At 34.1% G+C, this 16,444-nt stretch overlaps 1 protein-coding gene across 1 annotated transcript in view; it reads left to right on the top strand.

Annotated features, from left to right (window-relative positions):
- The window catches only part of LOC132143397 (receptor tyrosine-protein kinase erbB-4-like), a 165,781-nt gene that overhangs the window by 123,740 nt on the left and 25,597 nt on the right, over nt 1–16,444 (top strand). The window contains exons 4-15 of the mRNA XM_059553572.1: nt 4,171–4,305; nt 4,972–5,037; nt 6,030–6,148; nt 7,127–7,268; nt 7,482–7,595; nt 7,708–7,834; nt 8,208–8,281; nt 8,808–8,898; nt 9,106–9,305; nt 10,931–11,063; nt 14,287–14,380; nt 15,062–15,216. Of these exons, the coding sequence (XP_059409555.1) occupies nt 4,171–4,305; nt 4,972–5,037; nt 6,030–6,148; nt 7,127–7,268; nt 7,482–7,595; nt 7,708–7,834; nt 8,208–8,281; nt 8,808–8,898; nt 9,106–9,305; nt 10,931–11,063; nt 14,287–14,380; nt 15,062–15,216 (1,450 nt within the window). The remainder of the gene's footprint in view (nt 1–4,170; nt 4,306–4,971; nt 5,038–6,029; nt 6,149–7,126; nt 7,269–7,481; nt 7,596–7,707; nt 7,835–8,207; nt 8,282–8,807; nt 8,899–9,105; nt 9,306–10,930; nt 11,064–14,286; nt 14,381–15,061; nt 15,217–16,444) is intronic.

Genomic DNA, 16,444 nt, shown 5'->3' on the forward strand with positions numbered 1-16,444 from the left:
CTCAAGTAAATATTTACAAAATAATAATAAAATAAATATAAAAAGCATATCTCCAGTGTCTTTTAGAGGCTTAATTGAAAAAGTGTATCTAAAAACTCCATAATGTGCCATGATGTGACATTTGTGTATAATGTGGATGTTTCTAATGCAGCAGCCTAATTTGCATTTACATTTTTTCATGGTAAAAAAAAAAAAAAAATAAATTCTGCATTTGCAAAATCAGCAATTTAATAGGATGGATATGCTAAAAGAAGGAAGTCAAGAATGTGCCCTATATAGTGATTATGTTTTATTGCTTACACAGCAAAACAGGCTGCTAGAAAATAAAAATAACACATTTAATGGGGTTTATGCTCAAAACAGGTCAAATATTATTCAAAAGGAATACAAATATGCCTACAAATAGAATGTTTTTTCTCACGTTAATTTATCTGGTTTTCAGGATTTTTTTATTTTTTTATTATTATTTTTTCTTTTTTTTCTTTCTGTAAAACAAGAAATATTAAGCATATAGGTAAAGCCAATGTCATGGGTTAATTTCCAATGCATAAAACCAACTTGGATAAAACCATCTTAAATGTCTTAGTACTTTTGCCTTGTTTTCCAGTACACATATCTAAACATTCTTAAATCAAGATGGACATGCAAAATGACATAAGATATTAAGTCTTGTTTTCTGAAAAATATAATAAAATCTAGTGGATCTTTGCTTAAAACAAGAAAAAAATCATATATTTATAATACATTTCTTTCTGATTTATAATGTAAAATATAATGTAAAATTGCGGGCATTATGAATGGCATTGAAAGTGCTATTGAATGCACGATCGCTTTTTAGTATCATTTTCACTTTCAAGATTTGCGATCGCACGCAAAGTGGAGAGGCAGTACTTACCACACATTTTACAAAATTAGACGTTTGCCAGTGGTGCTTAGGATCTGCAAATCATTCGCCATCATCCTCAGTCATCACTCCTAACTGTGTTTATGTGGTAAGTGTAATTTTAAGTACTGTAATTTAACAGGCTACCATTAGCAAACGATGTGTGCTTTCCGTGACTTGATGAATACAGATTCATACTTTGGGCATGCCACACCCACTAGAAAGCTAGGTCTTTTAATATGATTAACTGATTAGGAATTTTTTTTTTTTTTTTTTTTTATGACATAACATACAAAAAAAGAGTTTTGAGTGTTATGTGGAAAGAGTGTTTTAAATGAATGCATATTCTTGATTGATTGACTGGTTTCTTTTTTTAATATCAGCACCGGTGACCTAGCCTTCAGATTTTCCAGTCTCATTTGCATCTCACTGATTGTACTCTGCCATTTGGAGACGATTTGTCCATGTAAAAATGGACACAGACAGAATGAAATGAGAATTATTTCTCAAATGTTAGTGGTTCTGACACGGTTTTAATTTGGCTTTAATATTAAATTCTGCTTCTCGTGCGCAAAATGATTGCATTTTGTGTCAGATCTAAACAGATAAATAATAAAATCAATATGAGGTGCATCAAATATCACATAACAAGGCATCTTAATAGTCTGTCAATGAGCGTTCCTCAATTTGCACTGAGTCAATGAACAACATTTTTGCTTGTCTTCCGTTTTATAAACATTAATTGGCTATGGCACATCTGAACATTCATTTCAATATAGATGCAATTTGTTCTTATTCTTTTTTCATTTCTGATTTTGTTTGTTTGAATTAAAACACAATAGAAATATTGTTATGTTATGTTAATTATATTTTTGTTATGTTATGCTATGACTTGTAATATTATAAAGGTTATAGTTCATACTTGTGAACTAGTTAAACAGCTTGATGTTTGTATTCATTTTTTTTTTTTTTTAAGCTTATATTTTTTTTTCTGTTATTTACAGTTGATCTAGAAATGGTGCATCATGCTCAGCTTTGACCCACAGTTTATTTGTGCCATTGAATTGATTGAGTTCTGTTTACCGATGGAGGCAGACAGTTAATGTTAAGAGGATGTCATAATGTCGCTCAGTTTCTCCGGCTGATAAGGGTCGCAGTACGTGCGATGAGTGCTTGCCCTTCAGATGACTTCATAATATATATATATATATATATATATATATATATATATATATATATATATATATATATATATATATATATATATATATTAGACATTTTCATTAAATAAACTTTTTTTCCCCTTTTAATTTTCCTTTAAAGGCACATTATCATTTCATATTTTCTCAGATTTATAGCATTCTCGTTTAAATATAGATTTATTACATTTGTTGTTAAAGGGATTCCTGCTTTTTCTCCACCCTCTTAGTGAAGGAATTGTCTGCAGATGAATTCATTAAAGAGATGTTAATGACGTGAAGTGTTTCTCATGCAGGCTGGGTTTCCAGCTGTGAATGTCAAAAGTGACTCTTTAAAAATGTATTCATATGGTCTGTTGTTCCATTCACAGTCTCAACCTTTTCCCTTGCACACTCCACTTCCATCATCATGAAGTGCTGAAAGAACATTTTAATATTTCACTTTCACTCAAAGGAAGTGAAACTGTCATGTTTAAATACCTTTAATCATGGCTGGGTTCATTTTGAATGCAGGGATGAGGGATCTGGGACCTGCTGATCTCACAATGCTGGTCATTGTGGGTTTTTGAGATATTGAAAAAGAGTGTCAGAAAAAAATTGCAAAAAATGTTCCCTTACCATGTCACTGAATCATCACACCAGTACCTTATCTCCCCTTAATACATGCATAATACATCTTTAATTCAATCTAATGCTCTGCCAAGCTATACAGTAAAACACAGAAATGTTTGAAATATTATTACTTTTTAAAAGAACTCTATTTGAATATATTTTAAAATGCAATTTATTCCTCTCATCAGAGCTGAATTTTCAGTATTATTACTCCAGTCTTTAGTGTCATATGCTGATTTGCTGCTCAAGAAACATTTCTTATTAATTAATGTTCAAAACAGTTGTGCTGCTTAATATTTTTGTGTAAATCCCATGGCATTTTTGTTTTGTTTCTTTAAATAGAAAGTGCAAAAGTGTATATATATATATATATATATATATATATATATATATATATATATATATATATATATATATAATTTTTTGTTGTTGTTTTTTTGTTTTTTTTTTAGATCTTATGTAACACTTACAGTCAGTTTAATACTTCCTTGTTGAATAAATCCATTGGTTAAAAAAAGCTTGCACACAAACCTTTAAACAGTGGCATATACTGTAAATAAATTATAAAATGTTTATATCTGCTTTCCCCCACCAGCAATAAAAATGTAGTACTCAGGTCCGTTTTAATACATTTTATCGTCCATTTTGTGTGGGCTTAGCAATTGAAAACACACACACACACACACACACAAAATGGGCACTAGATTATGTTTAGTGAAGATTAATGGTTTAATAGTGTGATATAATAATTTGTGTATGTTCAGAAGCCTGCGCAGATATAAGATATTCTAGCAGAACTGTCCAGCTATGTAACTTATAAAGTTACTTTATTTGATTATGAAGCAGCAGCCAATAGTGCTTCATTAACTTAACATTTGTTTTCCTTCAACAGAGAATGAAAGCATACTAACACATTTTAAACAACCAGCCACGGCCTCATTCATCAGATTGCTGTTTGAGGCTATGAAACAGGCATTTGTGATGTATAAATAGAAATTTTTAAAGCAAGCTTACAGAACACAATGTTCACTGGAGCACTAGGTTTCAAGGCCAGTAATATGTGTTCCAGGTTAACAGGAGGGAGGGATTTGAAAGAGATGCTGTGCACTACCTCCACATAAAGCATATGTTCCCAATCTCTGCAGACATATTGATATGCTCATAATCTTGCTTGATCTTTTATAAGCTCCTTAACTTTGGGAATTGGGGTGATTTCATTCTTAAATCCTGTTCTAAAAAGAGAGATTATTTTCATTACACTTCTTTTATAAATCGTTTAAACTGGTTTCATAGAGCAGTCAGGGTTATATCCTTAAGGTGACCTCAGAATGAACTGTATGCCTTTTATATGCACATAATTTGTTGCTTTAACATGATTTATGCTGTGAAGTAGGCCAAATGGCTCAAATGTTGTCACTTATACAGAAACACTTATGATTTCTAATTCACCCTCTGTTTAAATTCTCACTGATGTAGAAATCCTGAATGGAGGTGTGTATGTGGATCAGAATAGGTTCCTGTGTCACGCTGACACTGTCCACTGGCAAGACATCATCAAGAACCCACGTTCTGAACTTCTGGTCGTGCCCTCAAACAACAGTGGCAACACATGTGAGTGTTTAGATGAGTTTAATGACTCAAACCAGGCTATAATAATTGATGATTTTCATAAATTATCATTTCATTTTTTTTTTTTTTTTTTAGGTTTTTTTAGAAAAAAAACTGCATAAAATTTGTTTTTGATTTGAAACTTATTTGAAGTGTGTTTTTAACAGTATAAATGTCTTTACTGACACTTTGGATTAATTGATATGTGAGTATTTATTCATTATTAATTTAAGTATATATATATATTTATTAATTTATTTATTTATTTAATATAATATAATAATTGTACGCATATTTAAGATATTGTTATTCATTTATTATGTTAAATGATTTATAATCATATTCTTGCAAACACAGGCTAATTGCCTAAATCATTGTTTCATTGTGTTCAGTTTAAACAAAGTTTTCCAAAAAATAATTTGCTTGGTTTTGGGGTCTTTTTGCAACCCCAAGAAAATTGCAAGATTTCTTTAGTGTAATCAGTCTTAACTGAAATGATACTGTTGAGTCTCTCTCCATCACACTCTCTTGGTAATTACAAAACAGTCAATTAAATCTAAGCGGTGAAAATGAGTGGCAAAACTAAGTGGGAACATTGTATGAGACAAATCCCACAGTACATTGAAGTGTACTGTTGTTTAGGATTAATGTTAAGATGTATTCCAACAGGCAGAAGGTGTCATCGCTCATGTAACGGCCGCTGTTGGGGCCCACAGGAGGATCAGTGCCAAAGCTGTGAGTATTTAACACAGGCTTTTTCGTGTAATTTGTCTATGAAATCTATACAACTCAAAAATGAGTGTATATATATAGTTCAGTTAGAATATGCTTTATTTTTGTTGCTAGACATAATGATAGTATTACCGGAAGTTCTTTCTTATAAAGCTTGAAATCAACGTTTAAAAGAAAGTTTATAATTAAGTTATATTAAAATGCCCATATTATACTTATTTCAAAGTACATAAGTTGTAGGGTGTACTAGAATACATTTATATGATTTAAAGTTTAAAAAGAACATTATTTTTTCTCACACTGTACATTACATCAGCATAGTTGTAATAATTGTTGTAAAAGTTGGCTCACAGGAAAACAGTAGTCACATCTTTTTGGCAGCAATACAAGACTTCTTCATCTTATAAATGGTTGTCGAAAGCAAAAATGCTTCGATAGTGTGAGCAAAATAGACACCATTTACTGCTGAAGGTTTCTTTAAGAAGGATGCTTCATAAGCTGAACAGTCAATATGTTGTTAACTATGTTAAAAGTTAACTTTTTGCCTGATGTTGCAGACTGAATATTACTGTACACCAAAGTTTCAGAAATAAAAACAGTTTCAGTAATTGAAATGAAATGTGTTCTGTTTGTAAAGTAAACACATTCTGAAGCTGCTCAAGTGAAAGCTCTTGGGAACTCGGTGATCTTCTCTGGTGCTCGTGGCACAACCTGTGGTGATGCACTCATGAGTGGGTGGCAGATACAAAGAGAGGGACAGCAGGGGATGGCAGGTTCAGTTTTCAATACATAATTAGGTATAATTAAAGACAACCCAGCTCTCTAGAGTGTCAGCACTGATGGGGAGGGGGCTTACACAGTTTGTCTGGCAAATAATAGATTTAAGGTTTTTGCATTGTCCTGGTAACTTTTGACACATTTACATAGAAGTAAACTCAAACTCAACTCAAATCTACTAATTTGGAGAGAGCTTCACTTTTGTCTTTTGGTTACAGTGACAAAGACGGTGTGTGCAGAGCAGTGTGATGGACGCTGTTTTGGTCCGTATGTCAGTAACTGCTGTCACCGTGAATGTGCAGGAGGCTGTTTCGGACCCAAAGACACAGACTGCTTTGTATGTCAACATCTTCCTGTAGTTATACCTCATTATGCATGATTTTGAAGTGTATTAGAGGTATTAACAAATGCCTGCTCATGTCATTTTTAAAGTAGTTTCATGTGCTTTAAAGAGATAGTTCACCCAAAAAAGAATATTACCCTCATTATTTACTCACTCTCAAGCAAGATTAGGTGTATATTATTATTAATTTATTTTATTTTATTTTTTCAGACAAATACAATCAGATACAAAACAATGTCCTGGTTCTTCCAAGCTTTATAATGGCAGTGAATGGGTGTTGATATTCAATAGTCCAATACAAGTCCAAAAAAGGGCATCCATCCATCATAGAAAGTGCCACATGAGAGTGGAGTTCCAGTAGATGACATAGGATGTAGGTGTCGCGTAAGCTCCAGTGAGAATATGCTAGTCTCGCGAGAACCAAGTTTTTTTTACAGCAAGGGAAAACTTGGCTTATATCACAACCTTCCAACATTTTTCTTTACATGTTCTTATTTTATTATTCTTCAAATTCATGACTGGTATTTTGTTTTGCTCTATCCTGTACACATATGTTAACCGCTGTAACGCCCCTCTTTCGTGAATGTGTGTATGACAGTTATAGTGGAAGCTAGAGATTATGGTTTATAAACTTTTTAATATGGATAATATTTGTTCAAAAACTGCATTGATTCCCCTCTGTAGGCTTTTATTAGCCCCACGGAGCCATGTACTGTGTGTGTGTATATATATATATATATATATATATATATATATATATATATAATGTATTCATCGGAAAAAAAGAAAGTTATATACACCCAGGATGGCTTGAGGGTGAGTAAATCATAGGGTAATTTTAACTTTTGGGTGAACTACCCCTTTAATGTGTGTTGAAAACAATTAAAGCTCTGCAGAGGTGTTTCTCCATTATAGTCACGTTTTGTTGATCGACCACATGCTTACATTAATTTTTTTTTTTTTTGTTCTCAGGCTTGTACCAACTTTAATGACAGCGGGGCCTGTGTGACACAATGTCCTCAGCCATTCGTCTACAATCCAACAACCTTCCAGCTCGAGCACAATCCCAACGCCAAATACACCTATGGAGCTTTCTGTGTCAAGAAATGCCCACGTAAGTTATACTGATTCATTTATTATATTTAAAGTTAATTAATTAATAAAAAATAAATAAAAAAGAGAACAGAATCATAATGTTTTGTCATTTAAAGATCTACTATTTTTGTATTTTTAAATATTCTCTTTTTTGTCTTAACGCTCCCTTTAAAACATATTTTTGAATTAAGAAGCATCTTTCCTATGCAAGCCCTTTCATTCTTTTACATAGATAACTTTGTGGTGGATCACAGCTCTTGTGTCAAAGCCTGTCCGAGCAACAAGATGGAGGTGGAGGAAAATCACATCAAGATGTGCATCCCATGCACTGACATCTGTCCAAAGAGTAAAAAACAAAGAATTTAAGAATTGCTTAAAATAAATATAAAAACATATAACCTCCACACTTTTTAGGAACATTGCAATACAGTATACTCATGTTTGTTTGTGGTGTTCAGTGTGTGATGGTATAGGTACCGGCCAGCTTCAGATGGCTCAAACTGTAGATTCCAGCAACATTGAGATGTTTGTCAATTGCACCAAGATCAATGGCAACCTCATCTTCCTCATCACAGGCATTAAAGGGTGAGGAACATTTATGTCCTTCAGCAGTGTCAGGTATTCCCTGCCATAAGTGAATGTCAACTTCTCTAGGCACGCCAACAAGAACTGTAGCAAGGTGGTTTTGATGTATATAAAGCTGACATGTTACTCTGCATGTTGACAGAAGAAAAATCTGTAGTCATGCAATCTACAACCTTGATGCAAGTCAGTTTAAAACCTAATGAGATTGACCTTGTTGTTCCCAGGACATTATTACACTATCAAAACCTGTTTATTGAGCAAAATATCTTCAGGAACAGGGGGATATTTGACTTATATTACAGTGCTAATAAAAGTACATGTTTTTTTATTTTATTATTCCTTACACTCATTAACTGTTTTGTTTTGTTTACAGAGACATGTATCATGGTATCGGTGCTTTGGATCCTGAGCGACTGAATGTGTTCTGGACCGTCAGAGAGATCACAGGTAGAGAGAGCATTATCATTAGTTTTAACATGATTTGGGAAAGCTATATCCAAATAAAAAACACACATGATGTCGAGCAAGTTCATTTCCCACAACATTCATGCATCCTTATGTTACAGTATTTATTTGTTGAGTGTAATAGGTTAGAAAAACTGAACAGATAGTCATGTTAAAAGGCTTTTGTTTAATTAAAATTTGGTGTGTGGCACAGTCAGATATTATATTGCAGTTAATGGAGTGAAACATAATGAAACTGCACAATAAGAAAGACCTATGACTGTTGTCGTGAACGCAGTTCCCATCACGACCATATAAACGCACCTATGATTCTTGATGCACAAAAATATTGATCATAAGAACATGTGCAACCGTGGAAAACGCACCCAATGGTACTGAAAAATTGTGGTGCGATATTACATTTCTTATTTCGTCATTACTTTTGCAAGATGTTTTTTTGCTTTTACTGCCACATTAAGACCACTGTTGAATAATCGCTTTGTTGCTTGTTTGTTAACTGCATCCAAAGGTTACTTGAACATCCAGTCTTGGCCAGAGAACATGACTGATCTTGGTGTCTTTTCCAACCTTGTCACCATAGGAGGTAGAACACTTTATAGGTAAGATTATTTTCTGTCAGTGCAACTGTTTTTGACTCATACAGCTCATTAAAAATGCTTACCGCAAAATCACAGTGGATCAAAGTAAAACATTCTGCTACATCACTACCAAATAAACAATGCAAACATATAAAAGAACGATAGGTTTGGAAATTTTTCTTGACTTTCTAATCATCCTCATTTTTGTGTGCGTCTCTGTTTTCTCAGTGGTATTTCTCTGCTGATCCTGAAGCAGCGCTGGATCTCTTCGCTCAAGTTCCAGTCTCTGAAAGAGATCAGCGCTGGTAACGTCTACATGACCAACAACAGCCAGCTCTGCTTCTACAACACGGTGAACTGGACCAGTCTGTTCCGCACCAGCACCCAGAGAGCTCTGATCAAGAACAACAGGGACCCCAGAGAGTGTAGTGAGTGCTCAGTACTATCAAACAAAAAAAAGATTTTTTTTGGTGCTCTATTTAAACAGGTGCATCTTCTTTGTATAAACTATTTAAAACGGTCAAATTTAGCACTATTTTAAGACAAAGCCTTACAGGGTTTATAGGGTTAAAATCTTAACTAGCTAATATCACCATCATTTCCCCAGTTGATTAAACAGTTAGATTAAGGAAAGTGTTTTTGTCTGAACTTTTATGTTTAAATATGCACATGAGGGTTTATCTAATTGAATATGAACTAATTTCCATACATTTCTAGAATACAAATCTGAACGTTGGATTAAGCCAGGTTCAAAAATCTTCATTTTGTTAAGTTTTTCCACTTGATAAATCTTTTTTTATGCAAAAAAAAAGATATTGTTAAATCCACTCTACTTCATTTTTATATTATTATATCATTATTTCGATAGTAAAAAAAAAATATATACATATATATATATATATATATATATATATATATATATATATATATATATATATATATATATATAGCCTTTTGTATTATGTATAATTAATTTAATTAATATACTGCAATTATGAATATACTGCAATTATTTAATTTTATATAATTTCTTTTTATGAAATTTAATGTTTAATATTATGTTTAAGGGGTTATTATGTTAAGGGTAAATGTGCATAATTGTCATAAAAATAATGTAAACTAGAAATGTTCTTACAAGTAGGATTTTGTTTTCTTTTCTCTGTGTAAAACATACCTATTTTCTTATCTATTAAATTTGAGGCTTACTATGAGGTTTTAAGAGATTTGTACAGTTATTGGCTAAATGATCTGTAATATTGTCAACCCAGTTACCATCATAGAGTACCTGAGAATGAATAATAGTCTAGTCTATTAGGTCTGCTAGTTCTTGAATCTCAATACAGTGCACTTTTGGGACACATCTAGGACATAAAGACAATCATTTTACAGGCCAGTATCTTATGTACGATAAGAATTCCCTGAACTGATGAAATGGAGAAGCACAGACTTGTCCGTAATGGAGATGTTGACAGTTGCAGAACACTTCCCACAGTGCCGCACTGCCAAGCTGTGCTTGATGTAATTAGTGAGATAATAAGTCTGTGGTGTGTGGGATCAATGGCGCTGTTACCCGGCTCATTCACTCGCCTCTTTTCCACGCTGCCGATCACAGTCGACTGATATCCCTGGATTGTCCCTGCATCCAGTGCTTTCCATTCACGAGTTGACAATTTTGGGGGATTTTGGTTCAGTCAATACAGTGTTTTTAATTGGGATTCATTGATTAAGTAGTAATATTTGTATATAAATATTTTAATATTCTTGAATTAACTGATAAAGCAAAATCTGACCGCAGTAATATCAGTTTAAAAATAAAATAAAAATGAGGTTGACATATTTCTTTTTGAAATAGGATATTTAAGAGGAACATACGGTATAGATGTTTAGCCATACACTAGAACATGGATGACCTCAAAGCCTGTAGATATGGTCTAAAAGCCACAAAACTTCAGTCGGGATGGCATGGGGCCTTTAATATTGTTTAATGTCTAACTCATAGCCATATAATGCCCATGTGTGAGTGTAAAGGCATTTCTGTGGATGTCCTCCGCAGCTCAGCAAAGGATGGTGTGTGATCCGCTGTGTTCAGTGGCAGGATGCTGGGGTCCCGGTCCAGATCAGTGTCTCTCTTGTAAATACTTCAGCCGGGGAAAGACATGTGTGAAAGCCTGTCATCTCTATGATGGGTGAGTAAAAGGCAGCTTGCACCCAGACTTCAGAAATGAAGAAGCAAGAAAAATATTACCCGCCATATCTAGGTTCATGATTAAAAGTGGTACTTCTTTATTATTATTATTATACTGAATATAGATAGATAGATAGATAGATAGATAGATAGATAGATAGATAGATAGATAGATAGATAGATAGATAGATAGATAGATAGATAGATAGATTATTTTTTTCTGAAATATTGTTTAAATAAGCAAATGAGACCATATCTAATTAAATATGCATGGATATTCATAAATTTCCTCATACAAAAATATCTGAACAAAATTCTTATTTCATTTTACTGGCATATTTGAGTTAAAGGTTTTGGAAATCACTCCATAAATTAGAAAATAAATACAAATAAATAAATACATGAATACAAATAATAATAATAATATTCACAATTTTTTTTTAAATTTGATTAAAAGTATTGTTTAAAAAAAAATAAACGGATAAATTATATCAATTTAATGTATATAATTGAATAAAATTATGTCATTATTGGTGTAAAAATTGGAAAGAAATGTGTTGTTATTTGTAAAGAAAATAATATAATGCATAACATATTTCACTAATAACACTAAATTGAAACTGTAAGCTGTAAGTCTTATGACCAGTATAGCATTAAAACCATAATAAACCTAAATTCATAAATTCAGTTATCAAGTTGACAGTTTATATATTTTACATAGCAATTACACAATTTCATTCTGTAATTGTTTCATGAATAAAATCATTGTGTGGGCAGCGTGAAACTGCACATGTTCTGACTATTGGGTACCGCCATGGTTACTGCAGTATTTTTTTATATGAAGACTATCTATCATTTAGATTGCCGTTTGCCCCCAGTCACTTTGTAAACACAATTGTGTACAAACTTCTGCCTTGGGGATGTGTGAGATAAGATTAAAAGAATCAGAGAGAGGGATGGATTTCATCTAAAAGTTATAGTCTGAACACAGAAGGAAGCAGGGCCGAGTCTGGCCAGTGTTACGGCACAGACCAAAATCCAGCTAATTGTTCCTCGGCCTGTCCCGAGCGGGCTCAGAACACACTGCCATCTGTGAATGACAAAGAGGAATCACTCATCTGACAATAAATTTACATTCTGGTCCACCGAGAGCGTCAGAGAAGAGCTCTTTGGTTGGCACTGCTTTTCTGCTGTAGTCATTAAACAATGGCAACTCTGACCAACATCTGAATAGGATTCCCCATGGCAGAAAAATGTAATTTAGTTCCAAACAATAATCAGCTGTGGGGGAGTGTCATATTTTGGAGAATGAACAGGGGTCTCATTACACTCAATTAATTGCGCTTTAAATCAGCAGCCCTAGTCTATGAATGGGGATGTGCCAAACATCTTCAGTCACTCATCCAAGAGCTGAGACCTGAGAGCAGTGTAATGTGTTTGCTCTTCCACCATACATTATAGTTATCATTTTTTTATCCGCATAGAAAATCGCCACGTTTTATTATGTACCACCATACTTACTTGTGTAACTACTCATGTAACCGTCTTCAAATAGGGAAAGCATGGAAGTGTTTGGTGGCTTCTAAATTCATCCCTGTTTGGATCCTAAGGAATTAATGGTGCTAAGCTAAATGCTAACATAGTGGTGCCGTGCGCTACAGTGATTAAGTGCATGCACTGAGACAGGAGAGGTACATATCAACTCGTCTCGTTGAGGGAAGTTGAGGGAAGAACATAGTGGACTATGGAAAAACTATAGCGTTTTCCTTTAAGGACATCAAAACCTAAACTAAAACTTCAGAAAAGTGTAGAAATCAAAAAACCCCACAAATCATGTATTATATCATTTTGAAAATGCCTATTTTGAGTGGAAGCCGAAACACACTGTTTTCTTGCATATCTCTTTAAATACAAATGAGCTGCTGCTCCCTGCCCCCTTTTCCAAAATATGGCTGTGTATGGATATGATTTTCTGAGCGCACACATCCGAAGCATGCTCATACTAAACTAAGTACTCTTTCATATCTTATTGCACTTGGTGCCATGGGTGAAAACTTCCAGATTAGGGGTGGTAGTATTATAATAAGATCTCCTTTTTTCACAAGCTTGCAGAGAAAGCCTTGCCAAAAACATTGAAAGGCTTACCAAAAACATCTACCAACCCAGGCTTACTGGGTTGGTAGATGCAGCAGGGACCCGATTGTAGCACTTAAATGCGGAAAAAGACAGATTTTTATGAAATGTCACCTTTACCCTCTAAATGCAGGCGTTGCTGATTTGCAACAGTTAAAAACTAAAAACCTTATTACTCCAGATACATATTTTATGTATCTGAAGTACTAAAAACTTTACTAAAGGTTACTAAAGTTACTAAGTGACTAAAATTAATTTGAGCCTGAGAGGGTTAAAGTAACACCCATTCAGAGTTGTAGGTAGGTAGTTAGGTAGGTAGATGTCTTGGTAGTTTGTCGTTGCTAGTTTAGTTGGTTTTGGGCATCACATTAGCACCCATCTTGTCTGTAAATTTTTCCAGTGTGAGAAATTTCAAACTGTGAGCATCCGTACACTCGATTTCCGATGTTTGAAGATCTGGGAGGTTTCTTTGATCCCCACTCTGTTATTGACAAGGCACCATCTTTCCCTGTTTTTCGAACCGGCTCTCAAAATTTCCCTCTGAAACATGGGCTGATGGAAACGAACAAAGGAAAGGGTATTGATGGCTCTGCTAGGCAGCCTCTCTGCCGTATCTCCTGCAATCTGAGCTGCCATCTGCTTAGATAAAATTTAAAGAGGACTGTTTGTTCTTTCCTCTCAGACCAGTGCAGAGAAAGATTTTTCTAATTAAAATGCCATTATTTTTTCATGGATCTTACTCAGCCGACTGGTTTATCAGCCAAGTTCTCAACCAGTGTGTGAATATAGTGTCTGTGGTTCAGTTGGCTGTGGTTCAAGAAGACATGGAGGATGAGTCGGAGACAAAACAAAACCTGCTGTATGTGTTGTTGCTGAGAGAATACATCACCTACTTTGAAATGCTTTTGATTTAATATTTTTTAGACAATTATTCATGCATATATGGCCAAAATTGGTTGTTGGAAAAAGATAAATAAAACTAAATGATATTGTTTTGTTTTATTTTGTTTTATTTATTAGAATTTTGCTTACAGTTTTAAAGTATAATGTTTAATTATCTTGTTTTTATTTTATTCATGTGCATATTTTAGAGATGTTCGCGAGTTTGCCAATGGATCAGTGTGTGTGGAGTGTGACAGCCAGTGTGAAAAGGCCGAAGATAAAACTTTTACCTGTCATGGCCCTGTAAGTAAACCAAGCAGTGCTATCTAAAGTCAACCTCATCAGAATTGATCAAATTAGCTTTCTTGGTTGTCCGTGATTCGTTTTTGCACTTAATTCCAAAGATTTCTCTTTTTCTTTATTTTTTTCATAAAAATGCATAAACTTGCCTTGACTTTTCCCTATCAAATCTCACCCTACATTTTTTTAGTAAAATTGGATATGAATACCATGTTGGCAGTATATATTACCATATTTAGAATTTCTCTATTTTGTCTGTAAAATGTACAAATTCAAGTGCCGAAGTTTTAGACTTTAAATGTAGAGGAACAAAGCTGTCATCTTCTGATGATAACCTGCCTGTCCATCTCAATTCCTAAGCTGCATAATTAACAACATTAGAGCTGTCAAAGAATGTAAGAACTCGTCCAACCGTGTGACACCCATCTTAAAATGGGCAATTACTTCGATCAACTATGTATGAATTTGTTTATGTTATGAGCAGTAACATTTAAGTAAAGGTTTAATGAAATAAGAAAGTGCCAAAAAGTGGCATATGTTTTTTGGGCATAAAATATTTGGGATAAGCATCAATAAAATATTGTAAGTAGTTTGTTTTCCTTTATTTATCCATCCTCAAGTACGACTTTCAGACAAATTTTTATTTTATTGGTCATTGTCAAGCATTTTGTCTGTATGGTTTAGGGTCCAGATCACTGTGTGAAGTGCTTGCATCTCAAAGACGGTCCCAACTGTGTGGAGAAATGCCCTGATGGTCTGCAGGGAGCAAACAGCTTCATCTTCAAATATGCTGAGACCAACAACGAGTGCCATCCCTGCCACCCCAACTGCACCCAGGGGTAGGTTTCTGCATGTGTTTGTCTTTTCCTCCACAGAGCGTATTGAGGGCAGTGGGATGTATCATTGTCATGGCAACTGCAGTAATTACATTACAAACATCTTACCAAGATTCTTGCCTTGTTAATAAGGATCAGGATAAAGCAGTGAATGCTTTTGATGGTGTTCAAAAGTTGAAGTCAGTATTTTTTTTTTATCTCTGATGCTCACCAAATTTGCATTTATTTGACTAAATATATTCATATTATTTCACAATATACTTACTGTCACTTCTGATCAGTTTATTGTGAGCTTGCTAAATAAAAGTAATAATTTGTTAATTTAATTTCTTTTGACCTCAAAGTTTTGAACAGAAATGTGTGTGAAGCTTTATTTACATATCACCTATTAAAACAAAGTTAGAAGAAACATATAAATGTTGCATAATAATATAAACAGTAAAAAGACATTATAAGATATTACAACAAAGCAGTCCTTTTTTCAACATATGAATATCAGAATAATCATTAATTTGTTACAAATTATTGGCTTTACAAATAAGAAAGAAAATAATTGAATGATATATTGTATACCTGTACAAATAATCAAAAAATACACATAATATGATTTGATCATAACACATGCCACACATAAGGAATCCTTCTGACTTTAATATCAAATTATTGCTAAAGAAAATATAAGTGCTGCCTTTGAGGCTGAAATAATCTTCTTTGTGGCCCCTGAGCTTTCCAGAGTTCACTATCCCTGCTCTAGGCAGTTTTTTCTCTTAGTTTCATCTTGGAAATCCCACAAATCTAAACTTTTAACTGCCCAGTGGGTTGGTGAATTTGGGTTCAGTTCCACAGGCCTTCGGTGTCACATCCTGTAGATCTGAGGCAGATCATACTGCACATGGACACACTAGAAACATCCACCCAGTATGAACCTCTGCTTTATTCTGGTCTGTCTTGGCTCTCAAATCAAAGCTCTTGCAATGCTCTAGGACACCATAACAAAGCGCTCGCGAGCCCTTCATCTCGTGGGTGACAGTCATTGCCGCTGGTTACTGTCAAGGCATGCGCTCTTCAGCAGTGTTCTCTGTGATTACTGAACCCAATCACCACTATCACATCACTCCAACATGCCTTATTGCTGTATGTAGAGCTCTGGAGATCATTTCAGGCTACACTTAATCTCATGAAAGTGGATAATGCTAGAGATGGCTAGGTTGATTAACAGTTAACCTTGTGC

The sequence above is a fragment of the Carassius carassius genome, chromosome 7 (assembly GCF_963082965.1).
Source record: "Carassius carassius chromosome 7, fCarCar2.1, whole genome shotgun sequence".
NCBI classification, from domain to species: Eukaryota; Metazoa; Chordata; class Actinopteri; order Cypriniformes; family Cyprinidae; genus Carassius; species Carassius carassius.